Source organism: Cephus cinctus, unplaced genomic scaffold (genome assembly GCF_000341935.2).
Source record: "Cephus cinctus unplaced genomic scaffold, Ccin1 Ccin1_scaffold2931, whole genome shotgun sequence".
NCBI lineage: Eukaryota > Metazoa > Arthropoda > Insecta > Hymenoptera > Cephidae > Cephus > Cephus cinctus.
This window is the reverse complement of record NW_014334422.1, coordinates 2,503-28,982: the sequence shown is the minus strand read 5'-3', so window position 1 is coordinate 28,982 and position 26,480 is coordinate 2,503. Positions and strand designations below refer to the sequence as shown.

Genomic DNA, 26,480 nt, shown 5'->3' with positions numbered 1-26,480 from the left:
CTTCTGGTATAATAATATCTTGCTTTTCTATTTTACTCAAAGTCTGTAGATCTCTGTTCAAGATGGCTGTATACAAATCGTGCTGCAATTGAGTGATTGGAGTATAGACGATAACCTCTTTCTTTGGCGGAACTTCCAAACACACGTCACTTTTAAGTCGACGCAACATGAAGGGTTTTAGGATCTTGCGTAAGCTGGCCATTAAATGTTTCTCGGATTAAGAAACAATTGCGAATCGCGCTATCTGGCTGTAGCAGTTAGCTTTTGCCTGCCACGATTATACCTCCCACCACTCAGCCAGGATCCGCGGAAATTCTTCATTCTGATGGGTGCATCTTAAATGCTTTCCATTTAAAAACTATTGCGAATTTTGGCAAACGGTTTGCGGGAGGGTACTCGGGGAACCCCCAGCCATCACCCATTTTCGGGTGTGAAAGTAGTTCTGGGACACCCTGTATAGAGAAGCTACTATACATACTAGAATAATATAAGATAAAATAATGATCATTCTTTTTAAATATTGATTGTAACATTTATTTTAATTAAATAATATTTTGTTCACGTATACAATTACCATTGTATTCTATTATTTATCACTAATAATGTCAAAATAAGTATTGGATAATTTATGACAAAACTTTACAATATGAAAGTAATAGTTCATTATCACAGGAATGTACACATAAGCGATTTGTAAGTTATTTCTTTTAAAACTATAACCTTCGTTTAAACATGTGTGGTACTCGCAGCTGCTAAAGTATCTATTTTACTTTCTAGAACAATTAGATGATCCAATCTCTTATTTCCTATAAATGGTTACTGTAGATACATGCTCGAAGGAAGGAACATTGTGTCCTTCAACCATTTATCTCGGTTGATGCCAACATCCACGCGTCATTTGGAGTTTCATCGTTTACAAATAGATACCTCTTATGTAGCTGTTCGTCTGTCTACTTAGCTGGATTCATATGTAGCTATCAATGTCGTATAGCTATGTAACTATTCTGTCTGGCTGCCTCATCGAATACCCTCTTCAACGGTAGGTTCCTTTAGCGTAGCTTTTCTTAGTACCGGTTGGTTCATCGTCGTAAAGCCAAGTCATTTGCAAATATTTGCACCAGCGGAGTTTTTACACGCGTCGGAAACGAGTCTAATGATTACGCGAGGCGACGAGGAAATTTACCTCGTTGATAAGCACTTGCGATTCCAGTACCTTCCACTTGCGATACCAGTAAGCACATACCTTCGTTGAATTTTATATTCCTTTGTTTAAATTAAACCGTTTGACAGGTGTCTTTTTTACTTACTTATTGACGAGTGTGACATTTGCCGCCCGAGCAAAGCGAGGGTAGGAATCACCAACACGAATAGGACTCACCAACTTCCCGCACTTGTATCATAATGTACTATTGTGGTTGACTTCAAAGGTGGGAAAATTAGTGCACTCCACGGTAAAATTGAATGTTGCGCACGAGATAATTCGACTGTTGTAGATGACTTTTTAAATTCGATAAGGCAAAAGTTACAGTTTTACACTACATATTTTTAAGTTTCAAAAATTTCACTCTATACTTTAGTAAAAGCTGACGTATCATGCTTACTTTTCAGTATGTTTTCGTAAATTGTTCTTAAATATATAGGTAATATGTTGTGAGATGCCACGACGTCCCGTGGTTATCGTGAGTTTCACGGTAATTTTTAATGAAAATTTCTCGCCGTACAGTGTCAGTAGAATATAAAACAGTTCTCGCTCAAATTTCCTTTTCATGAATTCAAATAGTCTATAACCGTAAAGAATTTCAATTGATATTTCAACAAAATAAAAAGTTCTTTGACGAACGAATTTGACGTGACCCGAATGATCTTCGAATTACGCTCGAAAATTGTGACATGTGGCACTCAGGATGTTTTTGAATTTTATGGTGTTTGGGTGACTTCTAACCGCAAACAGAACGTGTATAGTTTCCATCAAATGACATTTCTGTAATATCGAATGCGCAGCTATTCAAAGCAGCGTTATTGAAATAAAATGACTGTAATAAGGAATAGTGGTGGGTATTATTTTTGAGGCGCAATAAATATCTATTTTGACTGATTCGTCTATTTTTAATTATATACTAATTATAATATTATACATATAATTATAATAATTATAATATTATACATATAATATAGTTAATTATTATAACGCTATTTTAGGGCTATCCACAGGTAACGTAATTCTATATTACGGATTCAATCGAGAATATCCTGACCAGGACATCTAGAGAGCAAACCGCAATCGTAACCGTACGCCCTTTCCCAAATTAATCAGAAACCTTCTGCTTCGGCTTCTGCTGAATCACTCTATATGCGCGCATGTACAGAGTGAATAGGTCAAAAACATAGAAAGCCCACTTTTCTCTTTCTGCCTTTCACAAATGTATTCAAATTTTTCTTAACTAAAGCTTTATACAGGGAACTTGAGTGTAACAAGGAAGTTCATTCGACTCGTTTACGGGTATGGAATACCGTGATTATTTCGGGAAAATTTTGAAAACATGAAGCAGACATAACTTTGTAATACCATCTGATGGAAAAAAAATTATTTAATGATATACTCATGAGATAATCAAAAAACTGGGAACTCATTGCTATAAAATATAGTAACCTCGTGACATCAGGATTTTTAGCAGTCATTACGGTTTCATGTTTAGGCATACTTAAAATAGCATACGGTGCGTATAAAACGGTAATCCAGAAGCTACAATTACAGATAAGGTTTTATAATTTCAACTGTTTACTATATCAGTTTTTCTAGTACGGTATAGTAATCGCTTTCCATGGCCTATAATGATTAAGTAATACCGTTAAGTCACTTTCCATCATGCAATATAGTAATACATCTGATATCTACTAATAATATTCAAAATAATCTGAAAAATTTATTTTTATTTGATGAATAATAATTTTTGCTACAATTACTCAGCTGTAAACTAAATGTTTTATAAGATAATTTACTATATTCACTGTGTAGCAATTCTCATATGTACATATGTAGCAATAGCTATTTTCGATAATTTTATGATTCTAAATTGTACTTTATGCGGTACTTCTTCACATATGCTCTAACTTTATCTACATCGAAAATATTACAACTCCTTTTAAAACATGATATATACAAATAGGCACTGTAGATCACACGTTGATAAAGATACTAAACTGACACTATGATTAAAGTCATGATACAAATAGACGAGGTGTAGCCACTAGCAGTTCTGCGCATTTGAACAGTGACGTCACTGGACCCTCTGTTTTCTGATTAGCTGACTTTTTATGTATGTCCTGTAGTCACGCCAACACATCAGTTCCATTTTGAGGGGCCATCTTTTTACGAATCGAAACGTAAGTAGATCTACTTAAAGTGAAACTGATGTCGTTTTGAACATGACGTCAATGGACCCTGCGCCATCTTGACCAAACCATGATCGCTAGTGCTTATACCTCGTCAACGCTTACCCGCCACGTTACTAGTTGAACGCTCATATCAGTAGAAATACAGTATGGTTTTCACGACTGTTTCGTTCGCTGTACTGAGAATAACTAAGACTTGACCACTGAAGTCTGTAATGCTTTTGTTACGCAGGGCCACCAAATAAAGCACAAGTATTTGCTAACCACCGCATAAGAAATACCACTGAAGTGCAAATATCACCTAACCGTATCGGAAGAACTACAATATTTTTTTTAGGAGCTATTATAAAACTTTTTGGGAAAAATTGTTACTCGAATGAACCGAAAAGTCAATCCTGAAAACATTAACAAGTATTGCATTACGCAGTATATACTGCATGATATCTGATCATTTTTGTTTGATAGTAAGTGATAGTCTGATAGTAAATTGAGACTGGTTATATTTTCTATTCATGGTGACTCATAGAGCACAAAACATTCAGATACGCTTTAAAAACATCGCTCAAATATATCAATCTGCTTGTTACGTTTCAGTAACGTATCTGAAACATAGCTATATGTAAATGCTTAGTGCTGTACGGGTAGTGACTGTTGCACGCAGTAACAAAGAACATGAACCTTTATCGAAAATAAATTTTTAGAATAATATCAATTACAATACTTCTATTTAAAAAATCCTGACTATAGTATATAGTAATAAATGCTGGTCACATCTTAAATAATTCTTTACGTATAATACCAGTCTACCGATTTCATACGAGTCTTGTAACTTTCCCATAGAATATTGTACTTGGTGCTATACTACTTAAACACAATTTTATTCGTCTATCGATACTGTAATTCATACATAAATTTAATTCTATACAATACGTCGAATTTACAAATCATTGGTTATTCCGACAAATGTTAGTACGAATTCAGTTATTCGTACGTACTATTCATTTTATTCATATTCCATTAGAAGACCAAAAAAAAAATTGAACATTGTCTTGGCATTAGGAGATTGACATGATGGGCACACAAATGACGCGTCATTTTTGTGATGGCACGTTCCATGACACGATAAGGTATCACTATTCTATGAATGGTATTGTTGAATGGTCATAAATAGATTACATCGCAAAGACTAACAGAATTGTATTGATTCTAAATGCGGTAGAAAATTTCTAGGTAATTCGAAATAACACAACACATATTTTTCTAGTGGAGCGGAAATGTGACGCCTCATTCAAGCCCACCTTCCGTTCCCTTTATTTATATCCTAATGTATTATAATATGTGTAACAGACCGTCGTGCTCCTTTCATACTCGTGTTAAAAAATAATTATAGATGCTACCTGAGATGCGTTAACAATATCGGGGTGCAATTAGAACAGCTATGTAGAACTAACAATAAGTTAAGATTGTTCCACGTTATTATTAAGGGTCTGGATGGGCAGTCCCAGCTGCGACCAGTAAATGGACATACTAATCGGAGTCAAATGTAAAGTCTTGTCGAGTGGCATAAAGATACAAACAATTTATTAGACTGTTAATATTCGTTAAAATACATCAAACATACTATTTGCCTAATTGCATAATTATTTAATTGCAACCAAATTTTTTAAAAATATATATGTGCAGGTATTTAATATAACTTTTGGTGCTGGGAGCGCGATTCGAAAATGCGGTTATCAGGATGCTCAAAATGAGGAGTATGATACTCTACACACTTTTCTGGGTGAAAATATTTATTTAATTTCAATACAAGGTATTTATTATTGACTTTATGAACACTAAAGATGTCTGAACTATGTTAATCCTATTTAACAACTGTAATTAATCACTCAAGTATAGTTTTTATTATATGCTCTCTGGGATCTACCAAGCCTGTTTTAACCCTTTGAAGCATGCATTTATCCTTGGCCACAATTCACTTAAAATTTTGTACTCGGAGGTTTTTGATGTTGCTGATTACGAATCCGCATTCAAAATTTCTAAATTCAAAATGGCGGATGGAAATATACTTTAGGGTGTTCTGTATCAGTATCTAAATCCTCATTTCGATTTTATTCATAATTTAGCCAGAAACGATTTTTTTTTTTTCAATAAAAAGCATTTATTTCGACAATCATTTTATTTATAATATGTTAGCAAATGAATATTGATGGTTGCCTAGATTTTGTTTATACTTGTTCGTCTTAAAGACATTAGAAAAACTGAGTATTTGATGCCAAGAAATTATTTAAAAACATTGACAACCGAGGGGACAAAGGTAGGACAATCTATGTCCCGCCGTGCCGTGAAGTGTTAACAGTTTGTATAATATAATTGCCTTTACCCCAATTCGTCATTCTTATACCTATCTCTTTTACAATCTACTCACTGAACAATCAACTAAATTTATAAATGATAATTCAATTGAGAACTATAATTGAATATTATAATTACGTTTCGCATTCCATTTATGCATGAAACTAACTAGGAAGACCGTTCTAAAAACATCGTCCATGAATACCAAAATTCAAACTAGCTTCTAAGTGATGATTACTGAGGAAATCCCCGATAAATTTATTGCAAATACCCATCTAATTCCTAATTCGAGCCTAGCTAGGCATTAACACGAAAATGTGCATATTAACATGAATGCCTGCAGGATAAAGCCCAACCAGTTAGGCACTCGTAAGGGAAACTCTTATTAGGGAAGTCCTGTTAATATCTGTAAAGGAACCATATCTTCTATGGGCTAACACTATGAATTCCTACACGGGTAGTCAGATGTACGTAACCTTTTTTCAGTTTATCTTCATCTTTATATAAATCTAATTAATTGCAACACCTCATAAAATAACAAATTAAAACAAATGAGCTATCGTACATTTGTCATCTATTTGCAATTTGTTTGAATTGTTCCAGAAAATTCATAAACACGGTACATATCTTACAACATATCTGCAACGACATAATCCAAATATCACCACCGAAACAGACTGAAAACATCAGCGGTAAGTTGGAAGATAATGTAATAAAATAGAAAGAAATCGAGAGTTAAAATATGTAACCCGATCAGATATTTTATATTTCAAAGTACAGTCAAACCACAGTCCCTGTCCGTTACCGGGACTACAAATGTCAGTCCCTGTTCAAAAATCACGTGAATTTTGGCCAATGAAAATGCTTGAACAAGGTTGTAGAAATGAATGTAACAAGTGGCGCAAAAACTTATTTTTTTTCCACTAGCTTCTACGCGACTAATTATATTTTCGTGATTACTTGCAAAAAAACGTTTGATGTAGTACTTATCTCTAGACTAGACTCGCAAGATGTAACCAACCAAAAAGGTGGAGGTTAGGTGATATACGTAAATAAGACACGAGGTTTTCGTTACGAAATTGTACGAGACTTTCGTAACGACAGTTACGAACTGGACAGCAACTGAATTCACGGAGAGGCTGAATGGACAGGAACTGAAGTTTGCCTGTAATTGAAACTCGTAGATTAGTGTAAAGTGTCTATATCGAAGCGGGTTTTAATTCGGGTCGAAAAATTTCAAATGCCTCCCATAGTCTTTAGAGAAATTTGGAACTTGGTATGTATGCCTTTGAAGTTACCCGGAATCTACATTTAACGATAATTTCACCGAACTTTGTCTAAAAGAAATGCAAAGTATGGTGAAAGCTGTCGTTCCGTAATACGCTTTCTTGCCCGAGCGGTGGCCTTGTATTAGTAAACTCATCCACGAATGCTGCCTATTCATTGAATTTCTCTGCTTTATTGTGATTTAGACGTCGTAATAGCATAGCTTATCAAACTCAGCATATTTTGGAACTTATATTTAACTTTTGAGTTGATAGTTCTAATTATTCAATTCGTCAAATAAATTTGACGATTATATTGCTAATTACCATTTTTGTATTCGAGAAATTAAAAATAATGTTAACCTGAAACTTCAGCTGTGTCCATTTTGTATTTTAACCTTGAAAAATCACTATGTAGAAATTTTGATATTTATATTCACATTAGATTCATCCACCTAATTCGGATCAGAGACGATATTACAATTTTGAGTCTATATTTTACATTTCTGCTCAATTCAATTACGTTTATAGCTATTTGTACACGATATACCTGAACCATAAATTAATTTGAGACTAATCCGAAATAAGTGAACTGATCTTAATTCAAATTAAATGTAGACATCTTCAAACATTGATGTTTTCGAGGTTTCAAGTAAAATAAACGGAATATTTCTTTAAAAATCAGTAGCTAAATCCCTATAACATTATATGATCAATTGGCTCATCCAAAAATTATAATGATAGAGCCATAGATGAAAACAGAAAAAGTGATCCGAAATAAGCACTTTATACTGTCACGTGATATCTAATTTTAATAAACGAATTAAACTTAAGGTCGTAATTTTCCTGCATCTTGTTCACCGACCAACATTGTCTTAGAGTTTAAAGCTATAAACACTCTAGCTTAACGCGATACTATAGTTTACAATCCGCAAGAGAGGATGAGACATCAGAAGTAAAAATATGTATAGCATACGCATGTTGTTCAGAATGACGTCACGTGATGTCACTAAACAATATTTTAACAAAATTTCGTTAAACAGGGAAATTCCTTAATCGCGATGTTCAAGTATCCATTTTCGTGTACAATTTTGATACCAGCACCACTGTTAACGTGTATAACGAAATACTGGCAATCGTTAATGTGCCCAGCTGTTAGTTTCAAATCTAATCACCGTATTGCCAGACGAAAGCACTTAGAATTACAATGGTCGAAAATAGAACACAATTCTCTTAGGATTCGAATTAAGCCTCGCTATTCGAATGTAGTAAATACAAGTATGTATTGTGACTTCAAAGGAAATTTGAGTTGGCACAGTTATATCCCAAATAGGAAAATGATATTTGGATGTTTGCTTCATGTGAATGCTCAGTATATTCTGAAGATATGCTCTGATAGATTTAGAATTTCTACAGCGCGTTCCAAATAGGTATATACAAATACATATAATATATTCAGTCTCCATGCGAACGTACGTATAACGTCCAAAATTCGTAAATCGTATACTGAGAAAGATACTGTTGTTTTGACTAAATTAGCGTTTACGGGAGGCAAAACAAAATTTTAATTAACAAAATAAATGTTTGATTACCCCAAACATATTTTAATCCACTGAACCCAATATTTGTTGAAGGAACCACAAATTTCATTGTACTAACTAAACATTTGGTACGTCACCAGTAAACGATATTCTACTCAATCTACCAGCCACTTTTCTCACTGTATGCATTTGTAGAATTTAACCCTTAATTTTCCTTAATTTTAATAATTCTACATTTAATACAATATTACGTCGTACATTTGCGACATTCATTTAATATGGATATAGATATACATACACGTACGTATTAATGTAATTGTAGTTTTAAGCACAGTAGGAGAGGGTACTTATTTAGGTATAAGGGAGCTTTTACACATATAAAATCACGGGCACTATTGGTACTTGACGAAATTCACTGTCAGTGCTGGGAGCATAGTTATTTCTCACTCAATTACATGCAGGTAAGCAGATAGGGCCGATGCTCATAGTACTGGCAGTAAATTTAGGAATGTACCCGAAGCTGTGGTGAAGGTTCTTTTATAGGACTGACACTGAATTGAGCCGTGCTGGCCACATTTTGGATCTATGAGTGTATATTCTCAGAATATTCTGAGAATTCATTTAACAAGTTGGCTTCCTCGAGCATCATCCGTGATTCTCAAAGTGATTTAACATTCGTATGATGGAACAACAAACGTGTTAAAATGGACATATGTATAGTCTCTGCATATGTTCAGAATGCATTAATATGTATTAAGAATATTGAGTACCTGCTTCGAATGTTGAGGACGAACTTAAGATTCTCTGAGAATATTATATGCTCTCTCTGAACCTCGTATATCCTATACTATCCTATTACTCTAATAAGTTTCTACGCTTTAAAGGAGATGGAGGAAAGTATGTGAAGGAAGAGGAGGTAGTGAATATAAAGAATATTTACACAATAGACACTAATGTAAGGGTACTTATGGCTTTCCGTAGAGAATGCTCGTAATAGCCGTGTGGGCCAGTCTATTCCTGGCACATTCGAGCAGGTTGCTTGTCGCCGGTGGTCAGCAACAGTACGCCCATCCACTCTCAGGGCAAATGTCGGTCCTTGGTGGAATGGGTTTTAGCGACAAGCGTGCCAACATGGCAGAACCATCTTGCGAGGAATTACGCGCCATGTGGAGATACAGTAAACGACAGAGCAGGGCGGCTGAGATGACTAACGAAATACCGACGTATCACGATCCGTTTTCTTACAATGTTTGGGAATCCTACATGGACAGGTCGCAGCCATCCCTAGGATATAGAGGTTAGTATTATCTTGATAGAAAATAGTATTTTAAAAATTTTAAATTGTTCATTACTTGTCAACTTACATAGACGGTTATGCTGTGGCAAGAAGTCGGGGTGCTGGGGGAGCGCCTATTTACGGTAGAGTGATCCACAAAGCACCAGCAGGTCAAAGGTTACGCACTGGTATGCCAGACAGGACAAGAGCCTTTGAGGAAGTGACTCGTCTCTACGGAACGATTAATCGTCATCCACCGTCGCCTCGTCGTCGTATGAATTTTCGCGTTGGGGGGGGATCATCCTCGTCTTTATCTCAAGTACCGCAGGCCGGAAGTTTCCAGCATCTTAAGGAGCTCATCCGCACGGAACGTGCCCGGGAATTACAGGTGACTCAACGTATCTCTTCTTAAGGAAACTGGATGGTATTAAACGCTATAAATTAACATTTATAAATTAGGAATTAATGAATTTGAAATAATTGCAGCCATATTTTTAGGAAATTTTAAAAGACTAAAAAGTTAAGAGTAACAAAACCAGCTGCACTATTTGTAATTTTTCACATTTTCAAGTGAAGTATGTGGGGCTTCATTAGAAAAAAAGAAAAAAGATACTGCAGTCAAAAAATGAAATAAAAATATTGGATTTTTTCATCATCCAGCCTCCTTAAGTTGTATTTACTCTTCAACCTCTCAGATATTCTTGTGCACTTTTTTCACGGCTCTTGTATCTGCAGGAGCAGCGCATGGCAGAGGAAATGGCAGCAAGGGCGGCAGTCTTAAAGGAAATATCTAACGGAAATCATCACAGTTCTGAGGAAGATTCACGAGGTCACTTTATGAATTCCTTGCAACCATATCAGGGCTCGAAGAATTTGAATTTCGACTACGATCAATCACGATATGTCTCCAATATTGCTAGCTTGGGTCAAGCGTTGTCAGTGAGTAAATGAAATGAAAATATCTTTAAATCTTAAATATAATGATTTTCGAATAATATTATATTTAACGTCTCTTTTATGACAGCGAGGTGATCAATACGGCCGTGGGGAGTACATGTTGCGTTAAAGGGACGCTCTTCTAGAAACGCAGTGGGGGTCGAATGTGAGGTATACGAAGCGAGTATTGCGTGAGTATATCACGTGATTCGCATCATGGCCATTTTATTATGCATTGCTTTTGAGTCTGCGGGGTTAGTCCCCGCGAAAGAGGAATAATAACTTAGCCTAAATTTGTGTGCTTGATGAGAAGGGACATTGCGTGCCATGTGTTCTCAGAATTCCGTGGCGTCCCACGCGTTCGACTCGTACACCGATTAGTACAGCCCCGCGTAATTATATATTACCGATGCTCAGAATGCATCTATGAATTGTATAGAATGTAAAATGAGATGGCACATGGCCAGATACGAAGGTGACAATAAGAGAGAAAGAGTGAGAATGGAGAGAAAGATAAATAGAGAGAGGCACTCACGTATCGAGAGCCTCGATCGACCAAGATGGCGATACCACGAGATAATATATTCAAATAATTACCAAACTTCGAACAGTTCGATACGAGAAGGCTTGATCACGATCTCAATCTCAATCAAATAGTCTCTTACATTCTCTTGATTTTATTCGTACCTATCTCAGGTACATATTCAGCTATATCTTGTAGTACCTATCGATATTATCCTAGTCATTATTTTTTTTATTATTTATAATTATAGGCAGAACCTACATGCATACTGCGTCAAGGTGCACGTCTGAAAGGAATAGTTCTTGTTGTAAGCCGCGACATTTTATTCAATTGTAACGAGTATTTAGTGAGGGTTAAAAAAAACAAGACGCGATAAGAGATTATTGAACAAAAATGAAGAAGCTCTAAGCGATAAAACTTTTATTTCAAATGGTTCCTGTTAATTTTAAGGTTAGCTCTCAGGCGCGCAACTTTATATTCATGACTTGTACTCTGATCAGTCTCTGGCTAGCGTGACGATTTCAAGATAGCTAATTGTCACTACATTAGCTCTATCAAGTAAGTCTGTAGACGCCTATAGGTTGTACCGTGTGGTAGACCGAAGACTAAGGGAAGCCCTCAGTGGATATTCGAGCATTGCTTAAGAGATTCGTAGCCGTATTTCCCTTCCGTTAACCATCCTAACCTTTAATTAACCTTTCAGCAATTGGTTGCCCTTTTAGCTCAGTTTGCTCTGATCACGAGTCACATTAACAATGCCAAATTGATTGAACGCTAAATAATTGTAATACGAAAAAGACGATTTCACACCGTTTTTTATCCCACTCATCCTTTTTCTTTCATATCATCAAAGTCTATCTAAAATACAGCTAACCCATACCTACCAGCACCATTTTGTCCCTAGAAAAATGTCTTCTTGGCATTCTATTTGAAATCGATAATTCCTCTCTGCTCGTTATGGCGTAGAACGTATGCGTGTATCTACGTACTGCTCCCTGAGTCGACCGGGCTGCCTTGACGGTAATCGACAAAAAAAATTGAACAATAACAGTAGCGACACTTATAATGTATATTTAGTAAATTTTTTAAATATATATACACATATATATATTTCACAGACATTTTCCAAAATGTAGGGATACGCAGAGAAAGCCCGCGGGCGGATTGTGGGTCCCGCGTTGTCGTATTATTCGGCACCATGCGGATCCGTCCGCGAAATCGCAAATTCTATCGTTCGATTATATTACGCAAGACAATAATAAATATTACCGTATGGTGTGCTGAACGGGTGTACGTGGGGCGCAAGACACATGAAGCCATGACCTCCCTTTCCCATCGAAGTTGTTCGTATGCTCACTCTTACTCATGTTACAAAGAAATCAAAGAAGAAACAGAATTATCTTTTGCAAAAAAAATCATAAATTATCTTCTCAATTAATTAAAAAAAAAAGAAAAAAAAATAATTTCCTCTGGAATATGGCGTTCGGTGAAGGGGGAGGATGTTTGATTGTGGCTTATATGGCAAAACTAGTGAGCTGTAAAGAACGCGAAAAATGATTGGTTCGTTTACTATGGCACAACAGGAGCACGATATAATTACAATTAGAAAATATTGATGAGATTGGAGATCTAATTGAATATTTCCATGGAATGACGAACCAATGATTTTTAATCCTTGCGTCTCATTTAAGGTAAAATGTGTCAGACAATAATATGGCTTAATATTGTTAATGGTCATTAAGCCTGACTAAAGTAACTATAAGTATTATCATAGTATTACTATATTACGCATATATATATTACATTAAGAAATATTAATGAACATTATCCGATATGAACATTCGTACATTATCGTACACGCTGTCTATCCAAAATGAGTTTGCGAACCTCGTCGATCTCAATTTCCAGGAAATGCGAGTCCGGATGCATATTGCAAAAATGAAAATCCACAAACCATTAAAATTAATTTACATAATCTTTGCTAATAATTAATGAATAATAGCAAAATAATAATTTACCTAATGAAAGCGTCGATACTTATAAGGAGAACTTGTACTGTATACAGGCACGTTGTTCTTGTTTTCTTTATGTAATATTATTTATTGTGATTACTGTTAACTTGCAATTATCACTATTGCCATTTTGATTGTATGATTGCCGCTGAGATACGGAGAAGAATAACTTTTGTAACAGATATCTATACACATACACATGCATTGGTATACATAAATGTATACAGATATTATATATAGATCCTAGCGTAAACGTGTTCGATCATAATATTACGGCTACACTATGCAATTCAATTTGTAAACGATCAGGACATCCTCTTAATGCACTCGAAATCTCTGAGGATTTCTGCAAATACTAACAGACTTACACTTGACTGTTGCTTCAATTTGCCACTTCGAGTATTGCCACATGAGTACGGCTTGTAATGTAAATTGCAATGAATGGTAAATCGCGCGTTTTAATTCGTCTTTCAGTAATCTATACGTTTTGCAGACATATAAATTGGGTTAAATTATTTGTGACCTGATTGACATTAATCGAATCCGAATATAATTACACGTCATAATCATGTGTTCGAGAAAGGGAAGCCGTAGGGTCTGTGATATTGTTTGCAAATATCCTTTGACAACTCGTGCATAAAACTACTGATCGTAATCCGACAATAAAATGATTGTATAAAATGTTTTGATTAGAATGAGACTAAACACGGCATGGAGGCGCAATTTATCATGTACTCGTGCGTAGTCTCATATTCTGAATTAGAGTCTTGGTGCCGTGTATCGCATTGGGCCTTTTTTTTAGGTATTTCCTTATAAAACTCTAGTCTACTGACTGCATATGCATTTAATTAAGGTAATTTTCTGTAATTCTGGAAAAGAGAGATCATCCGGCAGATACGATCATGATTCCGATACCTATATGGAAATTACAGAAAAATACAAGCCGAAGCATTGACAATAATTAATATTAAAAACACTTTTAATGTTATACATTAGTATTAAGGAGCATTGTAATCTTCAAGTCAAGTAATCGTATTATTACTTCTCTTTATCCGGGAACGATCTTTCAATGAGCCTACTACATTAATTCGATAATTTTTAATTAATGATTTTGATCTCGTCTAACGTCGTTTTACACTGACTTATTGCGAATTCTCCGTTAAGTCTATGCCGGATGCTTAACCATTTCGTCAAGTTTAAAATCGACACTGCATTTCGATCCCTTCGAAATTCTTACACGGTCGTTTGTGCACGTAAAATGTTTCAACATGTTTAATAGTAAATTTTACGATAACTCCTGAGAACTTCCGTTTCCGTTTGATGGAATCTTTACTGATTGGTTAGAGCAACGATGCTATTTCCCAGAGCCGTGTTCGATTAATTTAATTATATATAAATCAACATTGGAGATTAGATATGTTTCAAAAGGGGACCGAGATGGAATGGAATTTTGCAGGAAAACTAAATCGCAGATGAGGTACCAGTAACATATTTTATTACTAGTTTGAGGCTCATGGAGTTTTTCGACTTCAAATCTGTCCTTCGGTATCTTCTGTATGAAACAAAAATGTTCGATCAAAGGCTATAAACGTAAGTAAAAGGAAATGAAAAATGATGAAAAAACGTAAAGCATGAAAAAAAACATTAAAAGACTCTCGCTATACTTCTGCACGGGTTGAAATACTCGGCTCTATCGTGCATCACATATCGTATGATTGATTATCAATATACGTAACTGTATAACTTATCCGCGTCTATTAATGCCAATGGTGTGAAATAGCGATATCCCGATACGAAGTCCAATCATGGATATTAATTAAATGACAATGACAAGAGATATCCGAAGTACGTACTGGTACACTGATAACATAAGGAATTGTCAAGAAACGTCATGATTGTAGAAGACAATAGAATTTATTTAACATGACAATAAACATATCTTCCGTTATAATTAATACTTGGGGGTTATCGCTATTTCAACTGCGGAACGTACTGACGTGTAATATCAAGACTAATATCAAAGGCTACTTAGTTGAATCTTTAGAGGAGATGTGGTAAATAATCTACTGAAATATTCTAAAAAAGAAAAAATGAAGTGGCTATTTAAATGTGTACATGTACATATATGTGTCTGAGAACATATAATATGGAATTCAATTGGTTCTCTTTTCATGCGTACTAACAGATTTTATGACAATAATAAGAACAATAATAAAGAGAATCTTGCTACGCATCAGAAAGTGGATATATAAATATACGACGAGACTTGTATCACTTGACTATTAGTCCTCGTCGTTTAATATAATGTTTATATAGTTTAGTCCGTTATAAAAAAAAAAATAACCAAGAAAGATCCTATACAAGGGCAGGCATACAAGCAGGAACAACATGAAGTCAATATTACAATAACTAATTAAAACTTAAGCTATGCGATTCGGCTCACTTAATTATTACTTACCTCTTAGATAATCCACGAGCAACATCCATCATTTGATAATTCTTCATACTATTAACGCCGCTATGTAGATTCAAATTACATATGGCGCCTTGCAGACTAATGGAAAATTCTAACAACTATGTATGTATATCTTCTAAGCCGCTTTATTTAGGAACAAGGGCTTTTATCCAGCCTATGATTCACACTGTCCTTGTTCGCACACTGTTATCAGTTCCCCAGAAACGTGACAATAATAAACGCATGGATGGAGCCTAATATAGAAGGGACAAAGCACGATAAGGAAGCCAAGAAAAGAAAGAACAAAAAAAAACAGATTTCGGTCAATACCGAAATTCATGTTTAAATATATTATCTTCTAATTACATTGAAACCGCGAGAAAATGTGACGCAACGCTGCATGTCCAACTTTGATGGAGTTGTTTATCTACATAATGTCAATTTTCGTGTTTACGAACATTAAACGTGGCAGGGGTGCTAGAGATTGTTTTGCGGGTAACAAGGATTGGATGTGGATATGGGTGTTAGTCAAAGAGTTTGGTAAACGGACGTCTAGTGTTAAAGAAATGTCGGTTCTATCAAAATGACACTTAATTACTAAAATGTATAAACTTCTCCTGTTACAGCCTGTAATACGATTATTGTAATGCAGTATAGAGCCTAACGTCTAGAAAATATGTCAGAACAGTCATTCCAATATTTTTCCTCCTTGGAATATTAATTACAAAGCTGATTCAGATTATACAACTACACGTTATGGTTTAATTAGATCAAAAGCGTTTATCAGGACGATCCATATCCTATGGGATAATCTGGTGCTACAATTACTAAGAGATGAACAAGACAACGGTGGGCATTATGGGTGTATATATATATATATATGCAAATAAATATTTCAAAGGGCAGCTTTCCGGACAATTTTAAATATGGAATGATAGTTGGGTAAGCGCGTTTAGAGTCGGTCCTAAAATACTTTTAAGACAATTTTGAAGACCACAAGCAAGCTTTCATAGCTTCACCGAACTATTTGTATTAGTCGAAAAACTAGACTTCTGGTTGGTCAAAAGCGTTCCTCGTAAAAGATTTAGCCGGTGAAGAGATAATTTACTCGTGCGTGTCGTAGAACACATATATGATGAAGGTGTCCTAAATTGACGCTCACACCAAATTTCCAACATTATTCCAAACTCTACTCATCCCGTACTAAGCTTAGCTCAATTAACCTTTCGTTTGGTTAATTTGGATTAGAATGCAAATGCTAAGTACTACAGAGATTAAAAAAGTATCGTTATCCGACGTGCATGAATATTGCTCTATACATGATACCTAAGGTGCAAAAACTGCCCTTTGACAAGTTTATATATATATATATATACGTATACAATCATATATAATATATATTATATCATATGTATCGGTGTACAATATTTGACTATATTTTGTTTTTAAATATATGTCTATCATCGATCAGACGTTTCCCTCTGCACAATCTTCTTTGTATGTTATTTAAAAAAAAAAGGAAGAAAATGAAAACCTTATTTCCCACTATTTTTTTTATATACTTATGACAACAACAAAATAATAATGGAAAATTAAGAATCTCTAAGAAGCTTTATTGAATCTGTATCACTGTATTTACATCATTGCAATACACATTCAGAGTTTTATGCAAGTGTTTACGGGTACGGCGATATTTTAAAATTTATAAAATTGCCTAATTACATTGCTCTAATCGACTTCACCGAAAACTAATTTATTTAATATGTACAACGATTTAAAAAAAAAAGAGTCGCCATATATTGCGAAAGGCTGGAAATATTTACAGCGGGCGCCTATCCATTGATGGGAACCGCAGTATCTGAACCCGGTACAGTAGATGCTTTTAAAGTATGTCCTACACGAATACATTATACAAAATTAAACATCTCTATCTCAAAAACAAAATCTTTTCTCGGATGGGAGCCAATGTCACCAAGAATTCATGACATTAGTTTATCCCCATATCTCCGGCATGACTTTTACTTCAAGAAAGGTCACGGATGCTATTCTCACTAGTATAACGATAAACAACGGTCACTTGTAATATTCAAAATCCATTAGATTACATAAAAATTAATGCTTCCCGTTTGTGAATGTTTCGCGAAGTGCCACGCGAGTTCCACCTCATTTTACGAACTTTCGATCATTTTGTTGTGTTGTATAGGTTGGTATTCCGTGTCAAGAGAAGAGAATGCATAGGTCAGACACCATTAGAGGTCGGTGGATTAATTAAGGGTGGTCGTAGTAAATCATGATATTGCATCAGAGCTTCTCGGAGTGAACGGGATACTTGACCAGAAGCTGTAGCGACTGTACATTCGACAAGACACGGATACAGTCCTATCAGTTGTTCCCAAACTGAACGTTCTACTGGAAATCAATTCGTTGAATTAGTTTTACGATTCAATTATTAAAATATTGACATGTTTGGAATATTATTTTTTATCTTTTTTATACCTTTATTTGGTGGTGCCTTCTTCAGAGACACCACGAGTGTTGCAACGGCTTTCAGGACAAATGATATCTCGGACAATCTGTACCTAGAACACGGTTCTATGATCAACGCTCGCACGAAAATGTTTTGTAGGCGTCTGTAATCGAGGTAAGTTGAGTACATGAAGAATGCAAAGAATGACAAACATTACCTAGGCAATGGACATTTTCCACTCCGTCTTTCGTCCTCTATATATCGTCGTAAGACCTCCTGGAATCTATGAAGGAGGGCAGTTACAGCTAATCTACCAGCTACTCCTCCTTCGTCAACTTCTGTTTTTCTGTCATTGTCGTTTTCTGCTTCATTACTGAGACCATCCAATAAGGAGAATTGCAGAAGAGTTTCAAAACAAGTTTTTGCAAATTCTTCTCTGAGTTTAGTCTCGCCTGCCTTTTCTATAAAACATTTTCAATTGTGATGTTGTGCAAAGTAAAAAGAAGACCAATGGCCTACCAATACTAGTAGTAGTCGCTGAATGAATAGATCCTTTGTTTAAAAGCATGATAACTCTCAGAATAAATTGATGAGGGATATGTTGGGAATGCGGTAGTACTTCATCTCTTAATAGCTCCATTACTTGACAATCGACTGCTTCATCTGCCTGAATTTCCTCAGCTCCTCGTTCTATATTTAGCACACTACCCACAATATAAAATTCGTTGTAGATATTTTTTTTTTCAATAGAAACAGGACTTATAGATATATTATAGAATGATGGATACCTCTTAGGAAAAAGAAAATCATCCAATGTGTCGGCGAGCTCAGGCCACATACTCTTAAATTGTTCTGGATATTTTCTCGCTAATGGTAAACCAGTATGTAGTACAGCCAAAAGACTAGTGACGGCTAATTTCCAAGTAGTAGGAGATGGACAGGAATACTTCATAGACAAAGGAACGTGAAGGGCCTCTATGACATGTCTTAAAACTTGACCGTCAATTACGGCCATTTCATGTGCAGTTTTCTGATAAAGATTCACAACCATAGATAGAGCCTTCTCTCCAAAGGGAACATAATTCATTGTCACCCAATCAGCCTGAAGAAACAGAACTTTAAATGTAAATAATGCTTTTTGTTATGCTGATGAGGGACACTTACAGATATTCCTTTGATTTGAGAGATTTGTTTTGTTGGAATTTTTCCATATGTCGGTGCCTGACATGCTAATTTCGAGAAGCTAAGTAACTGCAGAAATATGGAAACTATCATTGTTCGTAAATTCTCTGAGCCGTTTAATGCTTCCTATAACAGTAATTCGATAATAAGCTACAGACAATTCTTCAAAGTAATAAATAAATTGATAAATGATATACTAACCTTCTGCAAAAGTTCCATTGAATGAAGAATACCGTCTTGTAATTGTGTAAGAACAACATCTGGCACCGCAGGCAAAATATACGGTGTTGATTCACCGTGTACAGGAACTGCTACTGCATTTTTTAAAACAATGCATAATTTTTGAAGATCCGCTGCAGTGAATCTATTAATACAAATTTTGAATATGTACACAGTTCGTATCAATGTTTCTAACATGTTTATAATCCTCATTATCAGTGACTCACTTATTTCTAATATGCTGAAATACGGCTGGAAATATATGCACAAGGGCTGTTAAAAAGGCCTGTGAAGGGACATAAGGTTCTGTTTCACTCTCTTGCGGTGGAGTAGTACTTTCCATTCCAATACTAAGCCAAACTCGCCAAGCAACAACCCATAGTGCTTCTGAATCAGCAGACTGCGCAACGTCACCGTTGTCGCCGCCCTTTTGCAAGTATAAAATTTCTTGGAATGATTTTAGAGCCGCTAACGAAACCTACGAGAATTTTGCATTAGCATTCAATAGAAAACAGGAATAGTGATAAATAAAAATTTATTGTTTGGTACATACTTCATTGTTCTTACTAAGAGCCGAATTTTCAATGAATTCAAGTAGCAGAGACCACGCTCGTGGGAAGTCTCCCAATAGCTGTAACAATTGTCGCTTTGTGTTGAAAACCCTTGCCACTCCGCTTAACGTCAATACCTATGAAATGTAATTAACATATGTATATTTATTCACTTTCAGATTTATGACTAATATTTGATGGAATGATCAAAAGAATACATATTTTATTAACCTGCGTTTCAGCCCACTGTTTTTGAGCAGTGTTGCGACTATGGTGTATCAATATGTTTCCACCAGTATCAACCTTTTCGCTGCTTGCTGAGCTAGACAGACTTCTAACTTTATCCAACAATGGAAAGAGCACTTGCCACAAAACGGCTTGCCAAGTTGGCTGGTGTAGAAGTCCACCATGAGCCGAAATGGTGGAGAATAAAGTTTGACTGGCGGATTTGCGTACGGCAGGACGGGAGTCCACGCATAGATCACCTAAATTCGTAAGATTGAAAAAAAATGGATATAATCAGGAACAACTATGTCTAAAATAGAAAATATAGAGTCTATCTTCTACCTAGTCGAGCATAGAGACACATCCAAAGCTTATCGAACGGCGGCATATTAGTTGTGCCAGGAAAATCAGGAAATACAGAGGCTGAATCTCCTTGAAGGGAAGCACAGAGCTTCTCTTGATTTTGATAAAAGTAATCGCTTATATTCCACTGAAAAGGAGTTTTCGTGATTATTTGATTATCTTGAGGTTTGTCACTCGTAGTCAGAATTCTTTGCAATGTACCATTAAACCAACTGCCGTGAGAGAGATATTTAATTCTTGCGTTTGTGATCCAAATTTTGCAGCAGTATCAACGCACAGGGGAAGGCACCGCCAAGGCATTATTGGTAAAAAATCTGTTACTACCAATTGTAAGCACTGAAATGCTATGCGAACTAGATTCTCTCTATGAACAAACGAACATATTTAAAATATTTAGTCATTCATGATTCGATAATATTTGCCATATTTTAATTTATAGTAATTACCCATGATGATCAGACACTGCTCCTATAATACCAAGTACAAGAGGCCATCCGTGGGATAGTGTCTCTCCGGCACCATGAAGAACTTGTAATACGCATTCGAGTTGCCGTTGCCTTACGTCTCCATGACGTACAGAAGATAATTCAGATAATGGTCCCAGTAGAAGAGTTTGTAATTTCTGCCGAACAAATAATTTGATCTAACAGAGGACATTTATAAAGGCAGGAGAATTTGTTTAGTGCAATACGTACTTGATTATCGCGAAGAGGCTGAGGATACTTATGTTGCAGTGCTGCCTTAACTAAATATGTGATAGCTTCTACACCCCATTCTCGCATTCGAATATGAGGATGTTGACAGACTTCCAGGAGATGATTTGTCAATGGTCTCCAGAGAACTTCGACTCTTGGTAGATTAACCAGACCCGTTTCTAAAAGTTTTGCTACAGCAAACAGAGACGGTTCCTAAAAATATCAAAAATTGAAAGCTATGTAGACATAATAAGCTACAACGGAGCAAAATTATTAATTTGAATTACTCTATTGGAATAAGCCAGTTCCATTGCTTCCTGACTAAGTTTGCATAGTGCGTCGATCAAATGATGTAGTGCCACGTCATCGAGATATTGACTGCTCTCAAATAGTCTACTAAGCATAGCACTGAGTACAGGCAAGTCTGCCATAACAGCTGTAGTTAATACTGCATTGGAATCCGCAGTAGATCTTCCTGCTTTGAGGGATCCTCCTGTGGATGGTTTCAAACCAAGTATCCAAACTAGATGTTGTAAAGTCGTGAGAACAAGATGCCAAGCACTGCCCAGTATACTTCCATGACAATGGGCTAAGGATAGTAATGCCCGCATGCACTGTAAATTCTTGGCCGTTAACATTACAGGTCCTTGCTGAGCACCGATCGGCAATGAGGCTGTTGGCAATGGCGTACCAACGGCAACAACTTGCTGTCGGAAATCGGGCTCGCCCATTGCTGCGGGATTGTACTGTGTCGATTCTTGAGTTCGTGCACTTGGTATTCCTTGCGGAGCGCTATATAGAACTGTTAAAGCGTAGTGAGGTGGCAAAGATGCTTTACAAATAGCCGTAATGAATGCGTCACGTGGTGTCTGTAAATCAAGTAACCCACAAAGGGATGCGAATGTTTGAATCGCTTTTAAAACATTCTCTGTTGCTGATTCATCCGTGCTGAAAGTTAAAAATACTTTTGTGATCTGAATTACCCGAAAACTCTACAGGAAGTTATTGCTGTTGTGAAATTACCTGGCATCTACCAATGGACTTAGAGCTGCCAATAAACCACACCAACTTGAATTTATCAGCTGCGTGTGAAGTTTCCGTTCAGAATCCGTTGGCTCGTAATGATTTTCTTTCCCTTCTTCACGTGGACCCACTATTGCAAGAGCAATTGATCGAATAATATCCAATAAGCAAGCATAAGCAATGCTGATTCCATACCCATCGGGAATTTGAGGAGGCTCAATCTTGTCCAGCATCTCTAAACTGTATCGAATAAATAGGACATCAGCTGTGAAGTTCTGTTTAAAACTTCTTTATAGTAGTGAACAAGTATTTCTGTTAACTCACTACGTAGATTTGGCCTGTCCGCTGGTAAACGTAGCAACAACTGGCAGCCATGTACCTCGTGAATAGAAGCCAGGTTGTGGAGATACTCCAGGCCCGATTGGCATACCTGCCAATAACGTCGGCGCGGTGCCCTGTGCCACTGGCGCTCCAGTTGCTATATAAGTCATTTTGTAAGTCTATTTGTTAATATAAGAAAGTATATGTACCTATAGCCTTGTTCAAATTGACAAATGTATAATTGAGCGTTTCTATAATTCCATTTACCGACAGTGGTTAAGCTGATATTACCAATGTACAACGGAAAAACAAATGTGCATCAATTATACACTTTGTAGTTCATTCGAATATGACTATACATATATATTTATCTCATTCAAGATACCTGTACCAGTTTGTCCCATCATCTGTGGATTGACAAAGAGACTGTGGACATAGGCACCAAGACTATTTACTATATCCTGGAATATGTTCGTAGCGTGGGGCTTTAAATCATAACATTCGCAGAAACTTGTGAGAAGATCAGCTTGTACTGTCATCTTGTGCAAAACTTCTAAAGCCAATGCTCGTTGCCATGCTGGTTTATCAGGATCCAGAAATTTAACGATCAGGGAAAGAAATATCTCGCATTCGGTCACCTGCAGATATTATTTATCATACATTAAATAAGGATTAGGTGAAATGTTTGTATAGTTCTTTCTATGATTTATAAATATGTTATGCTCACCAGAAGAGAATGATACTTTTGTACCAGTATCGAGACGACTCTCAACAGTCTCATACTTATAGGAAAGTACGGTTTGTCAAGCGGCGTTGCTTGTTGCATCGAGGCTGGTATAGAATTGCGATATTTGATATTGGGAGAGAATAACTTTATTACGAGAGCGCATACTCGTTCTTTTAAAAGAAAACTAAATTCAGGATGCTGAAAATAAAATTGTAAAATGCAGTAAATTGTACTAAGGGAACTGAATAACTGTATTGTACTGTACAATTGCACTGAAATCTTCACCTTAAAGAATACAGATGAAAAATTGGTTAATACAGATTCTAACAACTCCAATCCAAAAGTTCTAGTCATTTCAGTAATTCCGATTAGCCAGTATGGTTGGTCTGCATTGACAAGCTGCACCAAATCCTGATAGAAATATATCGAATTTTATTGTTTATTCTCAAAAAAAGATATTTAAGAAAACAATACCTGAAACATCAAAAAAGCATCAGCAGCACAAGGGCCAAGACCCTTTGGTGCTTGATTCATAGGTATCTTCAGTTCTTCTAAATTGACTTCATTGAATTCAGCTTGATCAGGATTCTGTTCATCTTCTACGACGACACGTTCAAAAACTAACGACACTAACTGCCTTACGGTGGCACCAGCTGTGTTAATAGTTGTGGAGTCTTTTGTAAAGTGAAGTCGAAAGCAAAGGACGAGATTCTAAAATGAATAACCAATGGAATAGTATTCCTGGTAAAATGTAATACATCCTTAGTTTGTTTTTCAATCTTACTCTGGCAAGAGTATCTCCATGTACTACTGTGTTACTTGTAAGTAACAAAGTAACACTCTGAAGGACTTTAACTTCCTCAGTACCAGATTCCATTAACATCCACAAAGTATCAGTAATATACCGTGCACCTTTCTGATCTACAGCTTGCTGAGTTATGAGTCGTTGCATCATTCCTAAACAGAACTGAAGAAAAATTTCCAACTGAGAAACTAAGCCATATTAGAGATAATCGACACAATTAAAAAAATACAAAAATCTTCACCTTAATGATTTTTACATCTTTACTCTCACAACCTTGGACCAGGGGATAAAGAATTTGATTCACAATATAATAAATTGGAGTTCCAGGATTGTTTGAAGCTGTTCTTATCTTTGCTATTCCTTCTTCACATGACTGAAATAAAAAGTATATATTATAAAAATAATTATTATAATGTAATAAATTGAAATAAACAGACTATCTGTAAAGTTTATATAAAATCATCCATATCAGCAATAACCAGTGGAAAATAATTTCTAAGGTAAGCCTATAGCAATAGCAAGTCAAATTTTGAAATAATTATTAATATTTTAAGATAGAATACATATATTTTAAGGAATTGAAGTTAGAGTAATTAATATATATTTCAATTAAAAAGAGTGAGCCTTTTCACACAGTGTGGTAAAAAATAATTATATTACTTTACCATTAAATATTAGACATTGACAAAAGAATATCATTTCAAATTCATTATCTATCTAAACTAAATATCAGTCACTGAATATATATCAGTTAAAAATTAATTGTTAAAGAAAAATATAATCATAAAATACTATTTCCACTAACTATCAACCTATCACATAATATGCAATAAGATAATCTCTTAAGGGGTGCAAAGTCAAAGGTATTGAACAAAATGAATAACAATTTCTTAATGGACAAATAAAAAATAAAAACCAGAAGTATTAGTAATTCAACATGCTACAAATGTTCCAGGAATAAAGGAGGTCACAGAATATAAAATGTTCTCACGCAGTCATATGGAAAACAACCAGAATCTATGAATTAAAACTTAAAATCATAGATCACAACACCCCTAGGAGTCTATAATCTATAGACCATAAAGACGAGCCAAAAAAGACAGACACATTAGAGTACAGTATAAAATCGTGGCTGACCTCTTTGATTTGAGGATATTTCTTCTTGGTCTCTGAAGCAAGGACTTTTAGATCGGCTTGCAACAACTCGAGAAGCTTGGAAATGTTTTCCTGATTACCCACGACGGCTGAACTCGCCATCATTACTCGTTACTTCTAATTTGTTATTATTTACACCTTTGTGCTTTAGCACTGCCCCATGACAAGTTAATACGCGATTATCCGACGTACTATTTATCAGGTCGATCTTAAGCGCCACAATAACAGACGTCAGGCACAGTCTTCATGTTCATTATCACAAATGACAATCGACTGATCGCGATACATCGGGCTAGCCCTTTAATTTTGACACTATAAGTTTTATCGCAAAAATCTCACTGCCACGTCAAAGTTTTCGGCTATATCAGCGGATAGCTCTTCCTCTTTCCCCCAATTTCATTCCATCTGATACTTGCAGTTTACAGATACTTGTCACAGTTGTCGCTTGTGTCACCGCTACCGAGGAACAGGAAGTAAGATTAGAGAGGAGATGAAAGTGTTATACGTCCGAATGATAATGGCGCCAGTCATAGTCAGTAGTGTCTGTTACAGCCACTCATAGTACAAGTGTTCCAAGGTAAGTAACTGATGATTGGCTGGCTAATCCGCGAGAAGAAAAGGAAAACATTTTACCATTAGCTCTTTTTCAAGCTCCGTTGCGTGTTATATCATCATTCATTTGCATGAGTGGACACAGTCATACTAAAAGTATTGACAGTGAAATTCAGAACGTACTCTTGATATTTGGAGTGTGTTCCGAAAGTTTCTGACAGTACTGTAAAAGTAATTACATCTCTCTTAGATGTGTATGGATGAATAAGGACACAGCGTTAGTAAAATTTTAGTTCCAATCCCGGCGGGTAGATGGCGCCCTGAAAATCCCAATGTGGACACCCGACGTCATGACACGGCATCGTGTAAACGCGCCTGAAATTAGATCACGCCGCAGCCTCACCGCTAGAAGGGGGGTAGCTGTGGACACACGACGTTATCA

The 26,480-nt window shown here is 35.9% G+C and overlaps 2 protein-coding genes across 9 annotated transcripts; one reads left to right on the top strand and one right to left on the bottom strand.

Annotated features, from left to right (window-relative positions):
• The first annotated feature begins 747 nt into the window (after positions 1 to 747).
• On the top strand, positions 748 to 17,242 carry LOC107274368. Of its 2 annotated transcripts, XM_025091607.1 has the most exons (7): positions 748 to 1,231; positions 1,291 to 1,427; positions 6,349 to 6,437; positions 9,533 to 9,848; positions 9,920 to 10,215; positions 10,563 to 10,766; positions 10,852 to 17,242. In XM_025091607.1, the coding sequence occupies exons 4-7, from the start codon at positions 9,536 to 9,538 to the stop codon at positions 10,891 to 10,893; spliced, it is 855 nt and encodes a 284-aa protein (XP_024947375.1). In that variant the 5' UTR covers positions 748 to 1,231; positions 1,291 to 1,427; positions 6,349 to 6,437; positions 9,533 to 9,535; the 3' UTR covers positions 10,894 to 17,242. The 2 variants fall into 2 exon arrangements, with proteins under 2 accessions (XP_024947375.1, XP_015608915.1); XM_015753429.2 differs by having other exon boundaries at positions 748 to 1,427.
• A 103-nt stretch (positions 17,243 to 17,345) lies between these two features.
• LOC107274366 (protein MON2 homolog) lies at positions 17,346 to 26,020 on the bottom strand. Of its 7 annotated transcripts, none has more exons than XM_015753423.2 (24): positions 25,469 to 26,020; positions 24,573 to 24,704; positions 24,311 to 24,493; positions 24,001 to 24,237; positions 23,812 to 23,937; positions 23,527 to 23,724; positions 23,185 to 23,437; positions 22,803 to 22,956; positions 22,479 to 22,718; positions 21,743 to 22,403; positions 21,456 to 21,668; positions 21,207 to 21,382; positions 20,962 to 21,124; positions 20,740 to 20,887; positions 20,404 to 20,657; positions 20,175 to 20,309; positions 19,849 to 20,099; positions 19,604 to 19,766; positions 19,385 to 19,528; positions 19,009 to 19,322; positions 18,740 to 18,924; positions 18,438 to 18,681; positions 18,250 to 18,383; positions 17,346 to 18,159 (listed from the first exon to the last, which is right to left on the bottom strand). In XM_015753423.2, the coding sequence occupies exons 1-24, from the start codon at positions 25,589 to 25,591 to the stop codon at positions 17,993 to 17,995; spliced, it is 4,998 nt and encodes a 1,665-aa protein (XP_015608909.1). In that variant the 5' UTR covers positions 25,592 to 26,020; the 3' UTR covers positions 17,346 to 17,992. The 7 variants fall into 7 exon arrangements, with proteins under 7 accessions (XP_015608909.1, XP_015608908.1, XP_015608911.1 ...); XM_015753422.2 differs by having other exon boundaries at positions 17,346 to 18,162; positions 25,469 to 26,019; XM_015753425.2 differs by having other exon boundaries at positions 18,250 to 18,332; positions 25,469 to 26,019.
• Between the last annotated feature and the right edge of the window lie 460 nt (positions 26,021 to 26,480).

Excerpts from the sequence above, each read along its gene's own strand:
- LOC107274368 (XM_025091607.1), top strand. The coding sequence starts at position 9,536 with ATGCTCGTAATAGCCGTGTGGGCCAGTCTATTCCTGGCACATTCGAGC. Across the intron at positions 9,849-9,919 it reads GCCATCCCTAGGATATAGAG|ACGGTTATGCTGTGGCAAGA; the intron begins GTTAGTATTATC and ends CAACTTACATAG. Across the intron at positions 10,767-10,851 it reads GCTTGGGTCAAGCGTTGTCA|CGAGGTGATCAATACGGCCG; the intron begins GTGAGTAAATGA and ends CTTTTATGACAG.
- LOC107274366 (XM_015753422.2), bottom strand. The coding sequence starts at position 25,591 with ATGATGGCGAGTTCAGCCGTCGTGGGTAATCAGGAAAACATTTCCAAG. Across the intron at positions 19,529-19,603 it reads CAATGGAACTTTTGCAGAAG|GAAGCATTAAACGGCTCAGA; the intron begins GTTAGTATATCA and ends TTACTGTTATAG. Across the intron at positions 18,682-18,739 it reads AGCGACTACTACTAGTATTG|AAAAGGCAGGCGAGACTAAA; the intron begins GTAGGCCATTGG and ends AATGTTTTATAG.